This window comes from Pseudophryne corroboree, chromosome 3 (genome assembly GCF_028390025.1).
Source record: "Pseudophryne corroboree isolate aPseCor3 chromosome 3, aPseCor3.hap2, whole genome shotgun sequence".
In the NCBI taxonomy this organism is placed as follows: Eukaryota; Metazoa; Chordata; class Amphibia; order Anura; family Myobatrachidae; genus Pseudophryne; species Pseudophryne corroboree.
The window spans coordinates 277038755-277066308 of record NC_086446.1 but is presented as its reverse complement, the minus strand read 5'-3'; the positions used below and the strand labels follow the sequence as shown (position 1 = coordinate 277066308).

Sequence of the window (27554 nt, the reverse complement as noted above, 5' to 3'; positions counted from 1 at the left end):
CTAGAAGATTGGGTAGGACTTTGAGTGCTGAATGTAACAGAAGTTGTACCCAGTGAGAACTGTATCATATGGGAGTGGGAAAGTATTTGGTAGAAAGGTAAGCTAGGAGAGAGTGTTTGCAAATGTTACAACTGGAGAGACTAGTGAAGTGACTTATGGCGTTGAATAAGTGGTGAGGATAAAAGGTGGTGAAGAGCTGTGTGGAGAGAGAAGGGGTAATTAGAGAAGAGTTAATGCGGATCTCTAAAGGTGCACTATAAGGGTATGGTATGTTGTGTCGACTGTTAGAATGGTGACATGAGAATAGCGACAGTCATAATGGCGACATTTAGCATGCCGACATTGAGTATTTTGACACTGATGAAATGTCAACATGCTAACAATGTCAACGATTGGTGATGCGGCTCCTCATGTGGTTGCAGCAATAACTCCCCTAACTCTGGGGCTGCAGCTAATGTTCCTGCGGTTGCAGATAATGTGCAGCTGCAGCGGTTTGTGTTGATAGTTTGTAAATGTTGACAAATGAATGGTGACATTTTGCAATGTCCACATTATGAACATGCCAACATTTTGCAGATGTCGATATGTTAGCTGTCAACATTTTAACAATGTCAACAAATATAAATGTTGACATTGTTACTGATCTTGATATACATAACCTACTTGTGCACCAGAACACATTTGTGCATATTGCCATACCTGATAGGAACATAAACAATACGTATGGGTATTCATTTAAAGCATGATCTGAACATCTAGCAGTAAATGTGTACTTATTTACATAGATGACCCAACCCTCAAGCTTCACACTTGTACTAATCCACACACATCACAATCACATAGATTAGTAACAGCCTGATAAAGTGAAAATAGGACATATTGTATTATTGTATATATAGCCATGGCCTGCCACACGCTTGAGGAAATACAAATAGTGCCTTCATTATATAGTCTGGAAATGACAATGGGCTTTTTTTATTAAGGTATTTTTTTCAGTCTCTACTTGTTCTCAATGTATATCATATGTATTATTCTATGAGGTATGATAATGTAATAACATGTTTATCTGCAAGCATATGTGATGTATGGCTCAGGAAGGCAAACCATGGATGATGGGGGTCCTTCCTTCGCTGCTCACAGAGAAGAAGTGTTGGGGATGTAATGAAGTATGGTGGGGGTTGGTCCATGCTCTGACAATAGAGGGGGGAGGCAGCAGTGCTGGGTGTGACTCTGCATTAATTCACCTCTATTACTGATTGTAGCCAGAGCCATCTATAACAGAATTGCCCAGAATCTCCCTTGCTAACACCTCTGGTAAATGTAACCCAGCAGCAGCCCCACCACCCTTTTCTCTCTCTAACAACCGGCCTGCCTCTCCCACCTCTGTCTCCTCCCTCTTGCCTGGATCCCCCTAGAGCTGAGTCAGGCGTTACCAGCATTGCAGTACTCCACCACCCAGCACCATCTCCACTCCGCATCCTTCAGCACCATGGCCAGCACCGTCTCAGGTAGGACCGGCTGCCCCTCTGCATCCCAGTTATCCTCTCCATCCAGGCACCTGTCAGTGGTGACCGATACATGAAGGAGCCCCACCAGTCTTTCCGGCATAAGACACACTCACATAGGGGTTCCCTGGGTGTGGTGGGCAGCGGGTGCAGGCTGCCTTTCTTGCGCATTAGTTTTTTTGGGGGGCCAGAAACGCCCTTCATCTACATCCGTGATGCTGGATGGGTGTGCTGTGTGCACGAGTAATAATAGATCGTATGTGATTTTTGTGTTGACATGTATATAGGAATGCGTGCATGCATATACACGTATGGTCTCTGCATGAAGAACACTTACTCCCCTTGCTGGCAGTTTTCCATTGTTCATACAGACAAATCTTTCTCCTTTGTTGATAAATCCCTCAGTAACAGCATCGCACAATGCAGCAGCAGAACCCTGTTTCCTGCCATTGATTGGACCCTGCGCCCACGCAGCTACACTGGCTCTGTTCTCCCCCTGCATGGGTGGGATTTCTTACATTTGGTGTCTGGGCTTTCTTCCCTTGCCTAAGACATGGCACTGCAGAAATACATGTTGCTGCCATGTCACTGGCTACATGCCACCCTCTGCCACTCGCTCTCCTGCTGGGGAAGGACCCAGTGAATGTGAAGGTCGGCCTTGATGGCACTGTATTGAGCGATCTTATCAGATGGTGTCAGGCTGGGGAGTGGCTGCTGATCTAAGCAGCTCCAATTCTCTTCCACAGCTTGCTTTGATTTCATTTTCCTCAGTGCGTATAGCTGCATTATGGATGGATGAGAGGTGAATCTAATAGTTCCCTATAAATTGTATAAAAAACCCAGATTCCTTTATGCTCCGTGTTATCTCCATTCTGATTGCCATAATTACGGAGTCTGAGGTCCAGGGATTAGGTACTGTTTCTCAATGAGAATACAATGGGGAGATGGGAGTGGACGGTAATTGTGAATTGTCTGCTGAACATCTTTGTACCAGTTCACGTTTGATACCCAGCAGTATTTTATTCTTTGCAATACAATTACTTCTGCATACGAAAATGATGATACATTTAATAAAGTCTGGGGAGGTTGTCATTTGTGTGTTGTACAGATGTTCACCCTTTTCTATCTAGCTGATAGCTCAAGCTATACACAGGGTGCTTATTACCATAGAGCATGGCGATGCTGGATGTCCCCTATTCAGCAAGATGGAATGGCGCAGCTGGGGAGCGTTATAGTCTATACCAGTCCTTTTGGAGCACTATATTCTAGTGTTACCAATGTATTACCTATCCTGTGTGTACTTATAGGCTGCTTCTCCTAAAAGCAGAAAAGTGCTTGCTCCATGAGCTTAATTACTCATTATAGATTGAAATGTATTCATGATTAGAAATAAAACATCTGTATACATAATAAGAATGATACAAATGTGCTACCTGCAGATGGTTTCCATATCAAGTCTTTGTAAATCTATGATATGTGAGTGGGGTTACATGGGGTCTATTTAAGCTTATATTTACTAAAACTGTCACTGTGCTTTGCATACAGAGGGAGTCTTATAACTGGAGTCAGATGTCCCATATAGCACATAATGTGTCGGTAGAATGGGGGCTCTGAAAATGGATTAGATTATTTTTTTTTAATTCCAGATTCTATTTATTTTATTGTATAAATTATTAAGAATTCATAATTTGTAGATTCATTAATAAATATATGATAATATCGATCTAATAAGTAGTTACTTCAGGCAGTTCCTGGTTCACATTATAGTAATCTTTGTATACTACTTTTTTTTTCTTTGATACTTTGTAGAACATACAGACATATGACAGTATAACACCCTATATTTATAATTAGAGAAAGTAAACTGATCCATTTGTATTACTTCTTGTCACCTTAACCAATCCAGACAGAGCAATGCCATTCTGTGGAAATGCTGACAATGTGGAGGGTGTGCTTGTGTTTTATACTAATTGTGTGCAACTGATGCTTCTCATCCACCTACAGCCATCTTTTCAGCAGTTTCTAAAAGGCTTTGGCTTGGCCTGCTGCAAACAGCTGGAGAGACACAGGTTGCCTATCTCCCACCTAGATCTTGCTTAGGATAAAAAAAAATGAAGGCCCCAATACTACAATAGCAGTTGTATACAAAGCTTAAGTGAATATCAACTACAGTTTCAAAATGTTATGGGTAGGTAGGATTGGTGGGCCAGTGGCAGAACTACCAGCATTGTGGAAAGGGTGCGGTCGAGTAGTGTCTGGTCAACAGCAATTCCGATGCCCCTGCCCCCCCTTCCATCCTCCATCCCCTGAAAACGCAGAATGGAGACCTCTTATTAGCAGGTGCCAGACAGGTTGAGGCTTTATGCTGCATGTGCGTCATTCTTAGACAAGGCCCCTGCCCGGGTCTTTTGAAAGCAGAGAGGGGCCCAACAGGCTAGAGAGGCATCACTGTTACCCAAATTTAGTACTCATAAGTCTTAAATATTTGCTAGATATCAATTGACAATAATGTGTCTAGAAGAATATAATAACTTCTCTGGTGCTTGCAATGGGATCCGGTCAGGATCGCGGCAGTCAGAATACCGACGGCAGCAAACCCGACACCAGCATCCCCAAAAATACACCATACCGGTGCTGAAATCCCGACAGACGGAATGCCGAACGTCCACACACCGCTACGCTGGAAAGGTACGTTGGGGGGGGGGGGGGGGGAGGTTTAGGCTGCAGGGGAGGAGAGTTAGGATTAGGCTGCAGGAAAGGCAGCTTATTATTAGGCACCACCGCCAAGGGCACTGGCATTTCTATAATGGGTGCAGTGTGTGCAGTGCACATGGGCCCCTGAGTCCAGAGGGGACCCCCACCGCACACGCAGCACCCATTTTCTAAATACTCACCCCTCCGGAGTCCCATGCTGATATCCACGGCAGTGTTAACACTCCGTAAAAATGGAGCAGCGGCCATTTTTATGGAGTTCTGCACATGTGCAGTACAAAAATCACTGGAAAAATGGCCGCCGTGCCATTTTCCCGGAGATTTGCGCATGCACAGTACAGTCTGAGCGCTTTAGTGCTCAGACTCTCAGCACTGCTGGCAGAGGGGAGGGGACCCGAACGGAGGAGGCTGTACCCGGGCCTCCTCCTCTCTTAAAGCGCCCCTGGCCGAGGGTTAGGTTTAAATTGCGGGGAGGGTGGGTTAGGTGGCGGGGGTTGGGGGGATGGGGGTAAGTATATTTACTTTCTCCTGTTGGGATTCCCACCATTGGGATGCCGCGGTTGGTATTCTGACCGCCGGCATCCTGAATCCTGGCAAATCGAACCCGACCCCTTGCAATAGTCTGAAAATAGAGCTAGTGTAACAAATATAAAAATAGACACTTAGGGGTACATTATATAAAGTCCAGGTACAGAAGTGCAGATGTTGCCCATAGTAACCAATCAGAGTCTACTTATCATTTAGTACCTTCTAGACGATAATAGGTAGACTGTGATTGGTTGCTACAGGCAACATATCCACTTCTGTAAATCCGCACATTAAATATAAGGCCTAATTCAGTAAGGCCCGCAGAAGTGTTAAAATCGCTATTTGCCGACTTCCGCACTTCTGTGCATGCACACACCGCCATCTTAAACTGAGATCGCACGCGATTGCAGGTTAAAAACCGGAGGGAGGGTGGTAACGGGGCGTTGATGCTGCGTTTTGTGGGCGTCGACGCACCATTTGGGGGGCACGGTCCGGAAAACGGAGTCATGTCCAGACCGTTTACGGGGCGGACCGTGGCACTACATGACATCACACGCAGCTGCTGCAACCAAAAAAATGGACGCCCTCCATCTGCCTCCGCAACTAGGTTGTGTAGGCAGGGGGCAACCTTAATCATTAGAGTGCATCACTGTATAGTCATGTGCTCGCATGTCAGCGGGGGGGGGGGGGGGCAGGAATGGCATGCCCCCCCATGTTAGAGAAGCGAGTTGTAGCTTTGCGATTTTTCGCAAAACTAAAACTCAAGCTGAATTAGGCCCATAGCCCCTAGTTTCCATTCCGTGTAAGCAATATGCACACTTTTAGTACCAAAGAGAAACAGTCACAGTTAGTGCAGTGTAATGCAGAACCATAGAATGAATGCAGCAAATACATTTCTGTTCACAGCCCACATTGTACGAAAAAAAAAGCGCCCAAATCAAAAGCTCTGCTGTCACTGCCTACCAGTTCATATATGCTAACGTTTTAAGACGTCTCAGTTTCCTTTTCTCAAGGCTATGCAAGACTGAAAAGAAGGTATATATAGGGCATATATATATGCAAATATCTATGCTCTCTGGGGCAAATCCAGGATTTGTGGAGGGGGCTTCCAAATGTTTGATTTTAGACTGATTGTAGCAAGCCCATGATGAATGCATAATTAGCATGTAACAAGCTATAGTCTGTCCCAAACATAGGGGGTCACTCTGACCCGATCGCACGCTGCAGTTTATTGCTGCAGTGCGATCGGGTCAGAACTGCGCAGTCGCATGCCAGACGGCCTAAGGCCGTCAGACCGCTACGATCGCCTCTGCCTGATTGACAGGCAGAGGCAGTCGCTGAGCGGGGGAAGGGGGGCGGAATGGCGGCATTTGGCCGCCGTTTCATGGGCGCGGTCCGGCCAATGCAGGCGTGGCCAGACCGAACGGGGGCGAGCCGCAGTGACTGTGTGATGTCACACGCAGCCGATGCGGGCCGGGGAGCAATGAGCAGCATGCTAAAGCCGCGCTGGTCGGGAGCTTCTCTTAAAGTGCAAAGACATCGCTGCTGTGCGATGCCTTTGCTCTTCTGCGGGGTGGGGGTGGGGGGTGGCACTGACAGGCGGGGCGGAATAGCCCTGTGCTGGGCGTCCCCCCGCATGTCAGTGTGAATGATCGTAGCTGTGCTAAATTTGGCACGGCTACGATCATCTCGGAATGACCCCCATAGTGCAGTGTATGTAATACAGTACTTCAGACATATGCAGGCCCAATGATCACAGTAAGCCACTTACAGATTCTCTTTCTGGTGAGATAATTGAGCATTCAGATCCATAGACACACACACACACACACACACACACACCAGACTTGGGGGTAAATTTACTAAGATGGGAGTTCTATTTACGATGGGATGTTACCCATAGCAACCAGAGTCTACTTCTCATGTATCTAGCACCTTCTAGAAGATAATAACTGGATTCTCCAAATCTGTAAGCAAAATTTCTAATCTTAGGCTGTGGTGGTATTTAACTGGAGAAATGGGCAGCAGAAACAGACTAAAATGAGCCAAAAAAAATAAAATGCATAAACTTAATATGTGAAGGGACCATTATAAATGAACAAAAAATGAGTTTTGTAGTTTCCAGCATCTGTTTGCACCTAGTAATATATAGAGCACATGGATAAGTGCATCAAAGTGGCAGCATATGTGGCGGTTTAAGGACTGTATGGACCGACGCCCGAGATCTCCGGAGGTGTGAGACACCGGCCGATCTCGGATGTTTTTTAAAGGGGCAACTATGTACAAGGCAAAACCATGCCTTGTAAGTGATTGCCCCTAAAAAAAAACATCCGAGATTGGCCGACACCCCGCACCTCCAGCGATCTCGGGCGTCATTACATCTGGCCCTACATCTTTTGAAGGCAGGAGGTGTAGAGATGAGGCCATTCCTTTCTAAATACAAGTGGCGGAGCATAGGGCCTAATTCATGTTTGTACGCAATGGCCGATTATCTCGCAACGGAGCAATTATTGGCAGACTGCACATGTGCTGCGATTGCAATGCACAGTTGCCACTGTGATCTTGCTCACAATGACGATTTCATAGAAAATGGATTGATATGAAGTGACTGTTTGGAGGTGTTAATGGGTAGTTTATGTGGAGTGGTTGGGAAAACGCAGGCGTGTCATGGCCATTTTCGGGGGGAGTATCTGCTGACGGCTGTGAACTCATACATGCAAATACATGGCGTCTGAGTCGCTACTGCTGTGTCACTACAGTCTGCATAGCCGTAGACCAACCCTTAGCCCTGATGTTCCTCGTTTTTGCGTATAGGTCGCAAATGACTTTGCAATGGCTCTGGTGGGCACCTCTTTTCATTTCAGGGCAGCAGCTTCATCTGCTAACATTAGCCGGTTTGTAGCCTAGAAAGTCGCTATTGCTATTTCGTAGAAACATAAATTAGGCCCATAGCACTAGCATGCAAAACAAGATTCCATTTTGTTGGATGAGATATTTAAATAAGGTTAAAGCGGAGAAGAGGAAACATGGACAGTCTTGCTGGTTAGTAAATAGAGCCTTTTTCTGCAAGCATTTTGAAAATGTATATTTAAAATTATTAGCAATATTACTTCCTAATCAAATCGGAGTGCAGTTGTATCTAGAACAAAGGTCTCACAAGAAGATATCCTCTATATTCTGATGTTCCTTTGTAGTCATCTTCCTATGTAGTACCCAAACCACGTGCGCGCAAGCACACACACTATTTTGCCAGCTGCTTGTCATGTCTGGGGTTTGGTAATTAATGTTGAAAGCTGGCGCCAGGCTTTCTCCTCCCTTGAGAAGGAAAGGTTGTACACATATCAGCTTATTAGGACTGGGTATTGGGAAGAAAGCTTCTAGTGTCCTTAGTGACATGTCTGAGTTTCAAAGCACCAGATGCCTTGTCTGGGGACTCACTACTGTCTGAGATCATAAGGAGATGATGTCTTGCTGTATCTGTTGCAAGGTTCCTACTCTATTGAAACAATTCTATGTACTATAAATCTCACATGTTGCAAATGACTGAACACCTTTACCCTTAAAAAGTCATAATAAATATTGAATTAAATTTCAAAACATATTCAAACATCACTTTTCCTGTGCAAATTTAATAAGATACATCACAACTTTGTAAATATTAGTTATATATAGCACTTATTAAGGTCATCTGTACCCCAGTAAATTAACAAACTGCTAATCTGAACATCATTCACGTGTGTGACCCGCATCTTCAACACTAACTGCAGTCACTTGGACTGCAATTACCACTACTTACTGGCATCAGTTGCACTTTTATGTGTACTGGACAACACTGAAAGGAGTCACCTGCACCCCTCACACTTTAGTTAAGCTGGGTATACACTATACAATTATTTGGCAGATCATCTGCCAGATCTGGCTGGCTGGGAGGAAAATCAAATAATGGATTAGAGCAAATAATAATAAAATCAACTGCTTGCTCTCAAACAGTGGAAAATGGACAAAAACTGTAATTCAGACAAATTGGTTAAATCCGTGATTAAACCAATTTGAACGACAGGTTGTGTCAATTTTCCAGTGTTTGGGAGCAAATGGTCGATTGTCATCTGCTCTCATCCATTACCAGATTTTCATTCCAACCAGCCAGATCTGGTAGATGATCTGCCAAATAATTGTATAGTGTATGCCCATCTAACACTAAGCAAAAGGGCGTAAAACAAACTGAACCAATTGCATAGTACACACATCTCTAGTGCTGATTGAATAACACTGTCTCAAGCGGGTTGGATGCTGGGATCCTGGCGGTCAGCATAGCAACCCCGGCAGCAGAATGCCAGCAGGGGCGGGTGGGGTGGGGGCACAACAAAGTCCTTGTGCTCGCCACGCTGTGGGCCCGGTGGCTTGCTGCGCTCTCCACAGGTTTTATTCCCACTCTATGGGTGTCGTGGAATAAACCCTGTGGGTGGGCATACCGTCGGCCGGCATTTTAAGCACTCTGGATTCCAGCGTCTGCATGGTGGCTGCCGGGATCCAGAGCGACTGTCACCGCATGCCTTCAAATAACCTGAACCACTGTTCACCCGAACCATTTGCATTCAAATCTTAATTGGACTGTCTGAAATCCTATGAAAAAAACACTCGTCAACTGAACACTACCTTTGTGTACCTGAACAACACAAACATATCACATTTACGGTTTGAACATTAAAATAATCATAAACACACACTCATCACCGACCTGTACTGAGCATCACCATCCTGTGAGTAATATATTCATGTCACAAGTCATGTGGCCTGATTTCTTGATGTCTTGTCAAAAGTATTTTTTTCTCTTGCAGCCTACAAAGAGAAGATGAAGGAGCTCTCTATGCTGTCCCTGATCTGCTCTTGCTTTTACTCTCAGCCTCATCCCAACACAATCTATGAATATGAAGGTCAGCAAATGTCTAATTTCTTTCAGTTACCATATTTTGTAGATCAGACTGTAAATAAGTTTATTAATTCCCCTGCTCTGGCTTGCATTTATAGGTGCATCTTAGAATTTCGATAACTTTTATGAAATTAAGGCTGGTGGCTATAAAGAGGCAATCAAAGCCACTAAAGTATATGTGGGAGCAAACTAAAATGAATAAAATAACTTCAATCATATTGCACATTCTCTGACAAAGAGAATATATCATTAATATATCATCCAGTGTGAGAGTAATGAATCCGCTTGTTCATTCACAGACATGGAGGTCAAGCAGCTGAACAAGAGGGCATCAGGGCAGAGTTTTGAAGTGATCCTTAAGTCTCCTTCAGATCTGTCCCCAGACAGTCCTCCTGTCGCCACCTCTCCCAGGAAGAGGGACATTTCTCTGGAAGAACTGCAGAAGAGGCTGGAGGCTGCTGAGGAGAGGAGGAAGGTAATTTAGGGTTTTGCCTGCTTCATTTGACTAGGGCTGAAAAATTCCAAAGGCAAATTTATGAGAAGCAGATGGGTGTGACCAGTGCTTTGTAGGTGTGGCCAGTGCCTTTTGTGCGTGTACACCCCCTATTCCAGGCATGGCCAACCTGTACATCTCCAGCTGTTGCTAAACTACAAGTCCCAGCATGTGTTACCAGCTGATCAGTGGGAGAGTATGTTGGGACTGCGTGGCCAGCTAGGCAGATGGCCATCATCAAGCTGCCATGATGATGGGTCCATTTTTAAGTGGAGGCTTGGAGCTGTAGCTCCATCCACCCCATTGATAATCTGGCCCTGGGTAGTGTAAGTGATTGACTTCTAAGATTAGTATACTGACGTAGAGATCTGCCAAAATGTAAGCTTCAACTATTTGTACACTGAATTGAGACACAGTATCACTGAGATATTATTGATTTATACTTGTAAGTGAATCTATTTATATGCAGGGCCATCTTAGCAGCACTGTAGGCCCTGGGGAAAGCAATGCAGTGGGGCCCCTACACACTCATTCATTGGAACCAATAAACAAAAATTGTAACATGCCCTTCCTGCATTCTTGAGCTGTCTTCTCCACATGCTTCCTAGAATTGTGGGGACCTGGGCAGCGGTGTAGTGTGCCAATATGTTAAGATGGCTCTACTGTAACCCTGTCATCATTATATAATAGAATTACATTGGCAGTACATAAGGAAATGGTATGCCTTGTGTACCTTGCCAATTGTAGATTCAATTATAGATTAAATTGATTCCGTGTAAACTACACATTTCTAAGACTTAAATCCTTTTCTTATCGCAGCCTTATATGTATCAGATTGACTAATAATTCCTTAGTGTCTATATATTTATCATTCACCCCCAATGACACAGAAGAGCATGTACCTTGCAAACATAATAAGGGTCTGTATCAAATGTGTACATATATTAAATATCTTGTTTACTTGAATCTCCCCCCCCCCCCCCCCCCTCCACACACACACACACACACTTCCACCTGCCGTTTTCACTCTTTTCTGCCACCTACATAAATAAACCTGTCAATCATTAAGGCTTCTGAAAATGTTACAGCAGTTAACAGAAAGAACTCATTTAGAAAGTAAGGGGCTGAGGCCAGCATCTGCTCACATAAAGGCTCATTAATTAACACTCTTTCTTTATTTTACCAAGGGCACCTGTTTGTCTTGACAGCCTATTTTGAAGGGTGCACACCAACTTAACGGTCAGTGGAACCGCCACCAGAAAATCTATGAGTCTAGCACTGCGGGTTTGTGGTGGCTGATCTGAAAAAGCACATGGTGAAAGGGACTCATCACTTCATATTCCATCCTACCACACCCTCTGTTAATTTAAACCTTACAGTTTTGTTCCTAAAATATTGCTCAATTTAGCCTCTTTTATTGCTCCAAGAGCACCTACAAATGTGTTTTCTCACAGTAGTACAATATGCATCTCAGTTAAAGTATAGGATGATGCCCAATCTCCCCCACCTCAGAGGTTGTGGATAAAACTCTTGCTCACAGAGTAGGGATCACGCCCTAAATACACTTTATCCATGATTGCAGTTATTTAGTATTTGCATGTGTGCAAAGAGTAGGCACATTAATGTCCTTAATCTGAAGTTTACAAAGAACCCGGCCTACCCAACTCTTCCCATCAGAAGGTGCACTCCTGTAGACATGTCCATCATGGGCCACATATGCATGTGCTTCTACATAAGAATGGCTGCATTTGCATGAAAGCAGGGGTTGTCACACAATAGCTTTTTTGCAGCACATTTTTTTCTACTTTTGTAAGTTTGGAAATAAGCATTATAGTTGAGAAAGATCAATGCTGGCCATACAGTATGTAATACTACAGCAGGTATGACATGGAAACCAGCATGACGGCTGATAATAATCTGTATAAAATGGATTGGCTTGTTATCAAATATATTGGTAAATGTGGTTGAAAGACCACTATCAGCCTGAGTGTGCAGTCATCTCCCATCTTGAGTAACAGGCACCAGTGATGACAACCAGAGCTGGCCCTAGCCAATTTGATGCCCTAGGCAAAATTTTGTCTGGTGCCCGCTAGCACCGCCGCTATTTCTGCATCTGAACCAGCAACACTTAGACAGTGGGGCCCACCGGGGGGTTACCCTGTGGGCCAGTTACACATTTATAATTCCACACAGTAATGTACTTTACACATATGCCCCACATTAATAATGCTAGTAGCTTTTTTTATACAACTTACTTTTGCTTGCTGGCGTGCTTGCAGTCAGTGTGTGCGCCCATGCAGCTCCATGCACCCGTGACTGCATTTTTTTGATAGGAGGTGGCAGGATGGGTGGGTGCGTGCTTGCGCTCGCACCCGTTAAAGGGGTACCCATACAAGGGATGTGACCTCACAGGGTATGCCATCCTGGCAGGGTAATTTTACGGCAAGGACTGACTAGGAAATAAAGTGTGGGGAGAACACATGCCCATGTTATGTCCCTGCAGACACCTGGGGTTTGCACAGGGATAAGGGACACAGAATAGCAGGGTCCCCCTCCCCCATGTACACAAGCAGTATAGGTGATGTCAGATTTATGTGAAGCAGTCTTCCAAATACACATGTGGTATCATAAGGAGCCATCCAGTAATAACCTTATATAGTCAGTGTAAAGATAACAGGTCCAGGAATTGCAGTTACTGGGCTTCTGCTGTCTGTCTGAGGTCTCACAAGTCAGGGGCATTCAAGCATGTCGAAGGGAGTTTAAAGAACTTTAAGGGAGAGTGTGCATTTTATTTGACAAATGTAAACAGCAGTGTATACAAGTACTGATTGAATACATTTGGAAAGTAACAGTTAGTTTGCAGACTGTCCCTCCCAGCATGAGATACTGCAGGGACATGCTTGGATGCCCTAGGCAAATGCCTAGCCTGCCTATAGCTAAGGCCGGCTCTGATGACAACAGTTTATTCACATATATGATAAAACACAATGATCCTGTCACTTAGAGGTCACACCAAGTGACAGGTTAGGTCTGTCTGTGGTCACAGTACAGGTTCCAGCTATTGCAGTATTTTCAAGCAGATGAAACGTGATTGAGACCCTCTCTTTATATTAATGAAATAAGGTGCTGTGTAAATAGCAGTGAAACGTAGGGGGAAATGTAATAGGGTGTGAGAATCAGAAAGTGAGAGATTTTGGTAATCATTTACATGGCAAAACCAGGTTGATTTTGCCATGTAAATGATTGCAACTTTAAAAAAAAAAAAAAAAAAAACAGGAGAATTTTAACTAAAATCTCTCACTTTCTGATTCTCACACCCTATTACATTTCTCCCTTGCTGTCTCAGTGAATCATCAAAAAACAGGAAATATTGGCAAAGGACTTGAATGAGTTTGTCAGTATAGATCTATGATATATTCACCATTAACATCACCAAATATAATAATAATAACAATAACAAAAATACTGGTACCTAACAAAAAATATTGCATAACGCAGCAAGGGTTAGCTTAGGGCTTTGGAGGGACAGATTTGTGAGTCGACAAATAATACTGTCACCAGTGTATTATAACTATATATATATAGTTTATATATATATATATATATATATATATATATATATATATATATATATATATACACACACACACACATACATACATACATATACACACACATACTGTATATAATTTTTTACAGCTCTATTGATGATGAAAACTCCCATATTTGTTGGCAATAGGGTTTTTTCTCCCTTTGATGACTCTGCCACATATGTGACTGTCTCTGCAGTGAACATGTTATGGACATTGCTCACATTTCAGTTACAGTCAGTAGAAACATGTAACAGAAAACATTAGGACATTTTTATATTTGAGTCTACCCTTTTTCCATATTACTCTACCTATCTAGGAGTGAAGAGTTGATAAAACAGCAGAAAAAAACAGGTTGCATGCAAGTAAAAATAAATAAATAGGATTTTAATTACCTACCGGTAAATCCTTTTCTTGTAGTCCGCAGGGGATACTGGGATTCCATTTAGTACCATGGGGTATAGACTGGTCCACTAGGCGTCTTGGGCACTTTAAGAATTTGATAGTGTGTACTGGCTCCTCCCTCTATGCCCCTCCTACCAGACTCAGTCTAGGAAACTGTGCCCGAAGAGATGGACATACTTTCAGAGAAGGACATAGAAAAAAGCAAAATGGTGAGATTACGAACCAGCACACACAAAACAAGAGGAAAGCCATGGTAACCAAACTTGAAACCAGGAACAGCAACAGCTGAACCAAACTACATTACTGAACCAAGTAACAGTGCAGGAAAAACGAAGCCCCGGGCGGGCTTCCAGTATCCCCTACGGACTACGAGAAAAGGATTTACTGGTAGGTAATTAAAATCCTATTTTTTTTTTTAGGTCCTAGGGGATACTGGGAATCCATTTAGTACCATGGGGAAGTACCAAAGCTCCCAAACTGGGTGGGAGAGTGCTGAGGTTCCTGCAGAACTGATTGACCAAACTGAAGGTCCTCAGAGGCCAAAGTATTGAACTTGTAAAACTTTGCAAACGTGTTCGAACCTGACCAAGTAGATGCTCAGCAGAGCTAGAAAGCCGAGACACCCTGGGCAGTCGCCCAAGAACCGACCTAGTACAGTGGGCCTGTACAGATTTTGGCACCGGCAAGCCTGCCGTGGAATAAGCATGCTGGATAGTAAGCCTGATCAAGCGTGCAATGGACTTCTTTGAAGCAGGACAACCAATTTTGGGGGTCATTCCGAGTTGTTCAGTTGTTATTTTCTTTTTGCAACGGAGCGATTAGTCGCTAATGCGCATGCGCAATGTCCGCAGTGCGACTGCGCCAAGTAAATTTGCTATGCAGTTAGGTTTTTTACTCACGGCATTACAAGGTTTTTTCTTCGTTCTGGTGATCGTAATGTGATTGACAGGAAGTGGGTGTTTCTGGGCGGAAACTGGCCGTTTTATGGGTGTGTGCGAAAAAACGCTACAGTTTCTGGGAAAAACGCGGGAGTGGCTGGAGAAACGGAGGAGTGTCTGGGCGAACGCTGAGTGTGTTTGACGTCAAACCAGGAACGAAACTGACTGAACTGATCGCAGTTGCCGAGTAAGTGTGGAGCTACTCAGAAACTGCTAAGAAGTGTCTATTCGCAATTTTGCTAATCTTTCGTTCGCAATTTTGATAAGCTAAGATTCACTCCCAGTAGGCGGCGGCTTAGCGTGTGCAAAGCTGCTAAAAGCAGCTTGCGAGCGAACAACTCGGAATGAGGGCCTTTATTGGGATCATAAAGAACGAACAGCGAGTCCGATTTCCTGTGATGAGCTGTCCTCTTTACATACACCTTCAAAGCTCTCACACCATCCAAAGACTTTGAAGTAGTAGAGGTGTCCGTAACAACTGGAACCACAATAGGTTGGTTGATGTGAAATGCGGACACCACCTTAGGAAGAAATTGCTGACGAGTCCGGAGTTCAGCTCTGTCCTCATGGAAAATTAAGTAGGGCTCTTGTAAGACAATGCCCCCAGCTCCGACAAACTTCTTGCTGAAGCCAAGGCCAGCAGTGTGATGGTCTTCAAACCAGTCCGATAGGAGGAAGTGTAGAGCCAAATTGAGATCCCAAGGTGCCGTGGGAGGCACAAAGGGAGGTTGAATGTGCAGAACACCTTTCAAGAACGTCTGTACCTCAGGGAGAGAAGCCACTTGTTTCTGAAAGTAAACAGACAAGGCCGAAATCTGGACTTTAATGGAGCCTAGACGTAGGCCCACATCCACTCCCGACTGCAGAAAAAGCGGGAAAACGCCCCCGATGAAATTCCACTGCAGAATATTGTTTGCTTTCACACCAAGAGATGTACTTCTTCCATATACGGTGGTAATGTTTAGACGTTACCCCCTTCCTGGCTTGGATCATAGTCGGGATGACCTTGTCAGGAATCCCTCTCCTGGTTAGAATCAGCCGTTCAACTCCCATGCCGTTAAACGTAGCCATGGTAAGTCTTGATAGACAAATGGGCCCTGTTTTAGAAGATGCTCGCGAAGAGGTAGAGGCCACAGATCTTCGGCCAGCATCTTGAGAAGATCCGCGTACCAGGCCCTTCGCGGCCAGTCCGGGGCAATGAGTATTGCTTGAACCTTTTCCCTTTTTATTCTCTTTAGAATTCTTGGGATCAGTGGAAGTAGAGGAACCACGTACACCAGCTGGTAGAACCACGGAGTTGTCAGAGCATTTACCACCAGTGCTTGTGGATCTCTCAACCTGGAACAATGCCGCTTGAGCTTCTTGGTGAGTCGAGAGGCCATCATGTCGATCTGTGGATATCCCCATCGACTTGTCAACCACCGGAACACCCCCGGGTGAAGGCCCCACTCTCCCGGGTGTAGGTCGTGTCTGCTGAGGAAGTCCCGGGAATGAAGACCGCCGACAACGCCAAGGCGTGTTTTTCCACCCAGAGGAGAATTCTTGACACCTCTGACATTGCTGCTCTGCTTTTCGTTCCGCCCTGTCGGTTTATGTATGTTACCACCGTCACATTGTCCGACTGGACTTGAATGGCTTGATTCTGAAGTAGAGATGAGGCCTACAGAAGGGCATTGTAGATAGCCCTGAGTTCAAGGATGTTTATTGGCAGGATGATTTCCTGACTTGACCATCTTCCTTGAAACTGCACCCCCTGGGTGACTGCTACTCAACCTCTGAGGCTTGCGTCTGTGGTTACCAGAATCCAATTCTGAATCCCGAACCTCCGACCCTCGACGAGGTGAGAAGTCTGTAGCCATCACTGAAGGGAGATCCTGGCTCTTGGCAACAGAGGGATCCTCTGGTGCATGTGAAGATGCGATCCGGACCATTTGTCCAACAGATCTAGCTGGAAGGGCCTCGCATGAAACCTTCCGTACTGAAGTGCCTCGTAAGAGGCCACCATTTTCCACAGAAGGCGAATGCACAGATGCACCGAGATGCGGGTTGGCTTCAGGACAGCCCGAACCATCGACTGGATTACCATAGCCTTCTCCAAGGGACGGAACACTCTCTGAGACTCTGTGTCCAGTATCATTCCCAGGAAAGGAAGCCTCTGTGTCGGTTCCAGGTGAGATTTTGGTAGGTTCAGAATGCACCCGTGATCCAGGAGTAGTCTGGTTGAGAGGCCAATGCTGTCCAACAACCGCTCCCTGGACGGTGCCTTTATCAGAGGATCGTCCAGGTACAGAATTATGTTCACTCCCTGTTTGCGGAGTAGAAACATCATCTCTGCCATCACTTTGGTGAACACCCTCTGTGCCGTGGAGAGGCCAAATGGCAGGGCCTGGAACTGGTAAGGACAGTCCTGCAGTGCAAACCATAGATAAGCCTGATGAGGCAGCCAGATCAGAATGTGAAGGTATGCATCCTTGATATCCAGAGACACTAGGAATTCCCCCTCCTCCAGATCTGAGATCACCACTCTCAGAGACTCCATCTTGAATTAAACACTTGTAAGTACGGGTTCAGCGACTTGAGGTTCATAATCGGTCTTACCAAACCGTCCGGTTTCGGTACTACAAACAAGTTGGAATAATACCCCTAGTTTTGTAGATGAGGTGGAACTGGAACAATGACCTGAGTCTGTACTAGTTTGTGAATGGCGTCTTGTAAAGTTATACTTGCCTCTTGTGAAACTGGTAAGCCTGGTTAGAAGAATCTGTGAGGTGGGAGCTCCTGGAATGCCAGTCCGTAGCCCTGGGAAATAAGATCTACGACCCAGGGATCCTGGCAAGAACTTGCTCAGATGTGACTGAAGAATTTTAGTCGGGCTCCAACCTGCTAGTATTCCAGGCATCGCGGTCCACCGTCATGCTGAAGGTTTTGAGGAAGCAGAGCTGGACCCTGTTCCTGTGAACAGGCAGTTGCAAGTTTGTGTGGTTTACCTCTAGTGCCTCTGGTGGCTGTAGAACCACTGAGTTTGCCCCTAAACTAACTTGGAGGTCCGAAAGGACTGTAAATTGGGACCTGAGTAAGCCTTCCTAGCTGGGGCAGCTGCAGAAGGCAGATATGTGGACTTACCTTGTCTAGTTCATCTCCAAATAAGGCCTATCCTGTGAAGGGTAGGCCTTCCACTCCTTTCCTGGAGTAGCCATAAGCCCCTACGTGCCGACACTGCCTTAGCTGTAGTGCGTGCATTAAGCAAGCCTATCTCTTTTATGGCTTCCACTGCAAAGTTTGCAGAGTCCCGTATATGTTGCAGAAGTAAAATAATCTCCCCTGGAGGTAAGGTATCTAACCCCCTAAATTAGGTTACCCAACCATTTGGCAATGGCTCTTGTAATCCACCCACATGCTATAGTGGGTCTCTGGGCCACCCCAGCAGCTGTATACAAGGATTTGAGTGTGGTCTCAATTTTACGATCAGCCACATAGTTCAGGGAGGCTGCACCCGGGACAGGCAATACAATTTTTTGTGACAGCCTGGATACTGATGCAACCACTATCGGTGGATTAACCAGTTTTTCCTATCCTTAGGAGGAAAAGGAAAAGTTGATAGCAACCTTTTAGGGATTTGAATTTTCCTAACCAGATTAACCCACGGTTCTTCAAACAGGGTATTTAGTTCATTTGACAAAGGAAAAGTGGCTGAGGATTTTTTTTGTAATTAAAATAAGATTCCTCACTCTCCTCTGTCACCTTATCAGGGATATGCAGAACTTCTCTGATAGCCTCTATGAGAGATTCTATTCCCTGTGACAGAGTACCCTCCCCCACCTCTGAGTCCACTTCCTCCTCCTCCATGTCTGACTCCTCATCATCAGAGTCAGACTGCAGGATACGGGGCAAAGTTCATTTTTGCGGACAAATGGCAGGGGACTGATACGCTGGTTTGGGTACTGAGTCTCTTTTCATAAACTCAGTCATCGATTGTCTTAAGTATTGCGTCTCTCATTGCGGGACAATTTATTAGAAATGTTGGAAATCATTCCCCTCATGGAGTCCAGCTATGCTGGTTCTGCCCCGCTAGCCTTGGAAGGTACACTACACTGAGTACACACTAGTGAACCCCCTGGAGAAGAGGAACACTGTGCCTTACATGAAACACACTCTTTGCCTGACATACTGTAACAGTGACAGCACACACACACATGAAAAGGTTAAATGCACAATTAACCCACAAAGAGCCCTTCCAGGGAGACACAGAGAAAGTATGGAGCCAGCACACAGCGCTCTTACCTCTAATGCCAAGCTTAGCCAGGTCCCCCCTGCAATGACCCCCTGTTACCGCTGAGGTAATCTGGAGTCTCTCCGGAGGAGCTGCGAGTCCCTATCAGTCAGCTGCAGAGAGAAAATGGTGCTTGTGAGCTGCTGCATCCGCTCATAGTGAAGCCCCGGCCCTTCAATGGCACGTGGTCTTCCCGCATTTTTTTTTTTTACTGGCTGAGGTAATTTTGTGCCTAAAATGTTGTCAGCCCCCTTTTAAGTATGTAATGCCAGTCTGGGTACTGTGTACACATATAGGGGGTGATTCAGAGTTGTTCGCTCCTTGCCGATTTTCGCTATACTGCGATTAGTCGCTTACTGCGCATGCACAAGGTTCGCAGAGCGCATGCGCTAAGTTATTTTACACAAAAGTTAGGTATTTTACTCACAGCATAACAAAGCTTTTTCATCGCTGTGCTGATCGTAGTGTGATTGACAGGAAGTGGGTGTTTCTGGGCGGAAACTGGCCGTTTTATGGGAGTGTGCGGAAAAACGCAGGCGTTCGAGTTGCAAAACGCAGGAGTGGCTGGAGAAACGGGGGAGTGGTTGGGCAAACGCTGGGTGTGTTTGTGACGTCACACCAGGAACGAAAAGGACTGAGCTGGTCGCAATGGCTGAGTAAGTCTGGAGCTACTCAGAAACTGCTAAGAAATTTCTATTTGCAATTCTGCTAATCTTTCGTTCGCACTTCTGCTAAGCTAAGATACACTCCCAGAGGGCGGCGGCTTAGCGTGTGCAATGCTGCTAAAAGCAGCTTGCAAACGAACAACTCGTAATCACCCCCATAGTGTACTGAGACTCAGTTCACCCCCTCAGAAGCTGTATGTCTGCACTGTGTACTGAGTCTAGAGACTCAGCCGCCCCATGTAGAAGCCGTGCGTCTCCGTACCCTCATGCCGCCATAATGGCTGGCGACCCGTTAACCGGGACGCTGTCTTAGTAGTCACCACTCTTCTTTCTTCTGGCTCTTTTAGGGGTGGTGGCGTGCTGCGGGAATGTACGCTTGCCGTAGTGGGGCTTGCGAATAGTTCTCTCAGGAGCTAGTGTCCTGTCAGTGGATAACGGGACCATTAACCCTTCAAGAGGTTGGGCCGTTCCCCCCCCCCCACCCCCGTAAGTCCCACAAAGCAGGCAGGCTGCCTGAAAATAATAAACATAAAATAAATGCAGAAAACTCTTCAGGAGCTTCCAGAGACGTGACCGGCTCCTCCGGGCACATCTTCTAAACTGAGTCTGGTAGGAGGGGCATAGAGGGAGAAGCCAGCGCACACTATCAAATTCTTAAAGTGGCCAAGGTTCCTAGTGGACCCATCTGCAGCATTATTAGCGTATAATCTATTTAAAAGCAATAATTTATTATTATGATGATGATTATTATCATTATTATAATAAGAATAGTACTCCATGCGGTCAACCTTTATTATGATTAGCCACGGACACTATTTGCCGGAACATTTCCACCCAAGACAGGATAGTTTTGTTTGATGATGCAAGTCTCTGGAAATTGTCCTGGAACCCAGTTGTTACAAATGCCAGGGAAGGCAAGAGCCGGCCCCAGGCATAGCAAATGCTTAGAGCATTTGGAATGCCTAGGGGTACAAGCAGCTTCTGCTGATTAAAATGATATGCGGCATGCCTGTATTCTGTGTGTGACTATGGCTGTTTCTGCATATAAAATGCTACGTTACAGTGTATTCCTGGAAATCACTGTAACGTAGCATTTCGTATGAAGATACAGCCACAGAAGCTGCTTGTGCATCCTAGTCACATAGCAATGCAAATAAGATGCATTTTCATCAAAAAAAGGTGTATGTCGTTAGCAGAGCTGGCCTAGAGCTGCCGGCGGACTCATGCCAGGCATCTCCTGCTGCATGGCGTATTGAGGCAAGATGTATGAGGATACATCTGTATCCAAGCAGAGGCAGAGGTCACAGTGTTAGTGGCCATGTGAGTGCTGTGTGCTGGTGGGTTGATTGTGCAATAGTGTTTGGCATAGATGTAAGGGGCATTATGTATGTCATTATGTGTATAAGGGCATTAATAATATGCAGAATATTTTAAAGGATATTATGTGTGTCATTATGGGTATAAGGGCATTAATAAAGGTTGGCATACTGTGTAAGGCACATTATATTTACAATTACATTAATAATGTGTGTCTTGTGTAAGGGGCAATTACTGTATGGTATTATGTGTATAAATGCATTACTAATGTGTGACATTATGTGTATAAGGTGCTCTACTGTGTATACGTTAGGTATAGAAAGGGCACTACTGTGTGGTCTAATGTGAATAAAGAGCAATATGGTGTGGTGTAATGTGAATAAGGAGCAATATGGTGTGGTGTATTGTGAATAAGGAGCAATTCAGTGTGATGTAATGTGAATAAGGGGTACTACTGTGAGGAGTAACGTATATAAGGTAAAGTGGTACTAAGGGACACTTCGCATGATATAATGTGAATAAAGTTGCAGTACTGTGTGGCATAACTTGAATTGGGGGTACTATTGTGTGGCCATGCCCCTTCCCAGCAAGAACACGCCCCTATTTAAAATATAGGGGGTTGGACCACCAAAATGAGAACTGCTATGGGTGAGGAGTGATGGTGCTGGGAAAGGGTCAGAGGTGGAACTAGTGGCGGTGTTAGGGGGCACCAGCCAAAATCTTGCCTAGGGCATCATATTGGTTAGGGCTGGCTCTGGGGAAGGCCCACCATTCCGTCCTGTCCCATAACTTCAGAAATAATGTTCCACACACCAAGCACATTCCTGGATGGCATACCAGCTGTCACTCAACATCTACTATAACAATATGTGATATACATAAGATACACATACAAGTTTCAGTTACTTTAAAAAAAATAAATGTAAACACTCTGTAATAGTAATAACTAAGAATATTCCAATGTAACTAACCAAACAAGAATATTTGGGATGCCAGCGGTCATGTGACTGGCGCCGGGACACCGACAGCTGACATCCCAAAGGTAAGTATCTGTGTGGGTATTAGGGTTAGGGCCCGGGGGGAGGTGGTAGGAGGATTAGGTGGTTAGCCATAGCATCCACCTCACAAAATTTAGCCGCTAGACACCACCCCGCTAAATTTAGCCCTAACCCCCACCAGAGGAGGGTTAGGGTTTGGAGGGGAGTGTTTGAGGGTTAGCCTACTTACCTGCCAAACGTGTCGGAATTCTCGGATTCAGGAAGCCGGTGTCAGTCATGTGACCACCGGCATCCCAAACACCGGGATAGGATACTAAACCCGAATATTCCAATGTAGGTGATACGGATTCTGTATAAAAAATACTGTTTAGGAATAATTCTAACAGTATATTTCCTGAATAGTCTTGGCTTGTCTTTTTTTCTGCCAGTCCCAGGAAGCCCAAGTGCTGAAGCAGCTTGCTGAAAAGCGGGAACATGAGAGGGATGTACTGCACAGAGCAATAGAAGATAACAACAACTTTAGCCGAATGGCTGAGGAAAAACTCAATTACAAAATGGAGCTGAGCAAGGAGATCCGCGATGCCCACATGTCTGCTCTCAGGGAGCGTCTCCGTGAAAAGGTATCAGTCTCTGTTAGGAACAGCACAAAAGCAGTTAAGGAATGAAGTGAGGTAACATAATGCAATAATGCCAGATGAGAGGGAGGTTTGATGAAATGGCAGATTAGTTAGTACACAGGAACTGGGAGAAGGAATTAGGGAAATATGTGCAACCTACTGCCATCCTATACTGTGATACCCTTACATGATTCCACCAACACACATATGACCGCATGACCATTTCCCCAATTAATCTAAGGTCACATCTTCCCAAGTACTACCCAGGTACTGAAAGTGTTAGAAGAAATGGCAGAGGGTGCACTGTGATATCTGCCTATTTCTGTACTACTCTTGTGCTTTCGCTCTAACGGGCAAATTAAATTGGCAGCAAAATTGCTGTAAATACAGCGATATCCGTTTTCGCCACATTCACATCTTTTTTACATAAAAAATACCGGCACACTCCTGCGATTTGCATATTCAATTAAGAAACCTCAAAAACAGGATTACTGTGAAAATTGGGAAAATTTACCTGTACCCTCCCAAAAAAAGCTAAACTAACATCAGATAACAGTACAGAAGTTTATTATTGGTTATAATAAAAGTATTTTGGGTACTTAAATTGGATCAAATGTGTTATATACATGTTAAAAAATGATAGAAAGCTATTTTTTCAGCATAATAAGTGCTCTCATTAAATTTGGGGTACATAAAAATGGGTATAAAGTACTGTATATATTTGGGTAATTTTAAGGCACTTTTAAAAAGAGTGGAAACATACCTATTACTCCCATCTGCTAGTCTAAAAACACTTGTCCCACTCATAAAGCACCTCAGTATACCTGTCCCATACCTTGTTCCCCAATAACCATCATTTTGCACTTTTTACCCCCAAAAAAGACATGTCACTATTGGCCAATAAAAAATAGTTTAAAAAAAAACAACTTCTAAGTGCCTAATTAGTCATCCAGGGGGGTGTCCCAGGGGTTCTGAACCAAATCCCAACATTTTTGACTTTACATAGGGATTTTCCCCACGTGTATCACCTGCTCAGAATTGGTGAATTTAAATTTGCGGTACAATTACCACAAAACCATTTCCGCAGACTATTAAATAGGCACGTTTCAACATTCACTGTAAATTTGTGGTTTTTAATTGAATTTGCCCCTATATAATAGACACTAATCACTCCATTTGCTTTATCTATCATGCACTCAACTGATAAAAGCAAATTGCTCATCAGTTGCTGTGATTAGTTGCAAATGAAGCACTTATAAAATGTTAGTAAATAGTATCTGTATTCAGCCAGTGGAGAAAGTTCCACTTCCACCCTTCCTCAGATATGTTACTCTATGGTTTTCCCGGACTATGGGCCTAATTCAGAGCTGATCGCTGCAACGGCAGCGATCGCAGCCTGAAGCACATTGTCTTGTGCGCACGCGCAGCGGCCACACTGCATGTGCGCACACAGTGAAATGCAAAAGCATCTCACTGGTGCGATCACCTCTGCCTGATTGACAGGCAGAGGCGGTCGTGTTGCGTGGCGGCGGCTGAACAGCGTTGGGGGGGCGCAGTCCGGACAACACAGGCGTTTCCGGACAATTGCTGATGTTGTGGTAGGGCTTGACATGCGGGGTGGACTAGCCCTATATGCTGAAACACTTGCCCTTTCAAATGCATGTGGAATGCTGACATCACCAGGAAAGAGGCAGAACTTTCTCACTGGCCAAGACCACAGTGCTGAACAGACTGTTTATGTGGCAATGCTGGAACAAATAAAAATCCATTCAAATATACACTATAAATACAACAAACATGGCATACATATCTAAAATGGCAACTGAATGTAAACAGTAGTGGCTAGTTATGGTAGTGTATGATTTGACTTTTAGAAACTATGATGGAAATTATTCCATTTATATTTTTAAGACATATCTAATTTAGTCTAAATCATTAAATTCATATCTGAGAAATGAATACCCATAGTTATAAAGGTGCTCATGGCAGGTCTTACAGAAGATCTGTCAACTACACACAGTAGAATTAGCCAACTAATAGTCATGAAAATGCAATATTAGGCAGGTCTTATATTAGTCAAGCATTGTCACAGGGATGTCACTGGCTTCTAGAAAATAGAAAGGCTGCACAGTAAAACCACCTGAGCTGAGTCACAGTATGTTGGTATAGCTGCATCATCTGAGAGCTTGGCCCCGCCATGTTGTGAATTGTGTGCCCCTTTGTGGCAGTGCTGTACTAAAGGAAAGTGTACGTCAAGTGCATGGCTGTACCTCTTTGAAAGGCTCAGGCCTTCTTCGGACTCGTTCTCTTTGTCCAAAATTCTATCAATTGTTGATATTGATTGACAGTTGATTTCAGTGGAATGGGCACCGCATTTGACGATCTATGTGGTCATTGTCTGACCATTTCCCATACATAATTAATATGCCACAGTTAAAGACGCTCTGCAGTCAGCATAGGTAGTTGGATCCATATGTGGCTGTTCACCTTTACATTAAAAGTCAAGAAAGTGTTATAACATTTGATAATTTAACCACTTGGGATATTGTTCCATTGGTGGCTATTGCTATCTTCCATAGCTTAGGGTAGGCTCATCCAATATCTAGTAAATTGTAACCCATCAATAAATTTGTAACTAGTAACATCACACAGGCAATTCATGACTAAATAATGCAGCGTTGGATTTCAGTTAATCCATAGTTTGCATTTTCATGAACACTGGTTCAACAACTTTGTGTAGCCAACAGTTCACCATCAGTTATTAGTCAAGTTCCACATTGGACAGTCAGAGCGACAAATCCTATAAACACAATTGCATAGTCAGCCCTAGGCATAGGCAAACTAGGCAAATGCCTTGAGCATTTGGAATGCCTAGGGGCACAAGCAGCTTCTGCTGATTAAAATTATATGCAGCATGCCTATATTCTGTGGCTCTATCTGCATACGAAATGCAATAATAATGTGCAGCATTATGTGTATAAGGTAAACTACAGTACTTGGTGGCAAAACGTATAGAAAGGGCACTACTGTATGGTCTAATGTGAATAAAGAGCTATATGGTGGGGTGTAATGTGAATAAGGGGCACTACTGTGAGGAGTAACGTGGTACTACTGTGTGATGTAACGGGAGTAAGAGACACTATTGCATGATATAATGTGAATAGAGTTGCAGTACTGTGTGGCGTAATTTCAACTGGGGGTATTATTGTGCGGCCATGCCCCTTTCCAGCAAGAAAACGCACCATTTTGGGCTGCGCACTGTTTGTGCACACTGTTCCTATTTAAAAAACAGTATAGGGGGTAGGAGCACCAAAATGAGGACTGCTATAGGTGAGGGGTGATGGTGCTGGGAAAGGGGTACAGGGTCAGAGGCGGAACTAGCATCTATGCAAAGGGGCACCAGCCAAAATCTTGCCTATGGCATCATATTGGTTAGGGCCAGCTCTGACTGCATATGATAAGAGCAGAAGGTTGACAAAGGACGTTAAGATGTAAGATAGATAGACAGGGTCCCGCTTATGAGAGCTTAAAGTTTAAATGTAATTTTTACCTTGAACTACAAATGTAATGTAGATATGGGCTACATAATGGATTATCCCTGTTTAACTGATCAGTTATAGGGGGGAAAAAATCAACTTATCAATAGACTCTATTTGTATATTTTGGTGTATATGCTTTGGGTTTCAGTCCTTTCAATGATGTTAAAAGGATAAATACACAGAAAATTTAGTTTTTCGGAGAGTTCAATAAGTTATGATAGACTACATAAGGCAGTATGCCGTTAGCCCTGATGCGATTTTGGACATTCAAAACGGGCAGATATTGTGATTAATGACCGATGGACCGAAGGAAACGCAAGATCTCAGGTAAGTGTACCTGTGTGTTCTGTAATAACTTATTGAACTTCAACCTAAAGTACATTTTTTCCCCATGTGTGGAGAAGACACCTTCTTCTGTCATGTTATAGTGATGTTGAACAACCATTGTGTCCTTCCAGGAGCTGCATGCAGCAGAGGTTCGCAGGAACAAGGAGCAGCGAGAAGAAATGTCCGGTTAGAAGCCGCTGCTGTAAACTTCCATGCTAACTCCTGAAGACAGCAAATGAAACTATTTTACGTACATGTCATCCTTCACATTATCTCACAACCCCTGTCTATCTCCCATGCCCCCCTTATCTGTCACCTTTATGACCCAACCATCCTGGAGTAATGAAATCCATAAGATTATACCATATGGATCGCACGTCTGCAGATTCTTCCAGAGAAGTATGCCCCTTGCATATTTTATTTTGAAACCATATAAATTACAATGGTCCGACCATTTGGAGTCCATTTACTGATGTGGAATGAGTACATTTTGTTGCGCTTAGGTGTCGATGATGTTATGGTGATGGGAAGCCGTCCTATACCTTATAGTCCTGGAACACCCATCTACTCATGATGGTTTAGGCCATCACATTTTATTCAGAAACATCCATGCAATTAAAGGAAAACTATCATCATAGCACATTTTATCACATGTTGTGTCAAATGTGATATAATTGAACATTGCAATTTATTAAGTTATAAAAACATGCCTGGATTTAA

General features: G+C 44.3%; 1 protein-coding gene across 1 annotated transcript; it reads left to right on the top strand.

The window, feature by feature from the left end:
• The first annotated feature begins 1269 nt into the window (after positions 1–1269).
• STMN3 (stathmin 3) lies at positions 1270–27554 on the top strand. Its single transcript, XM_063959151.1, has 5 exons — positions 1270–1508; positions 9584–9679; positions 9975–10150; positions 22780–22971; positions 26966–27554. Exons 1-5 carry the CDS (start codon positions 1490–1492, stop codon positions 27023–27025), a joined length of 543 nt encoding a protein of 180 aa, XP_063815221.1. The 5' UTR covers positions 1270–1489; the 3' UTR covers positions 27026–27554.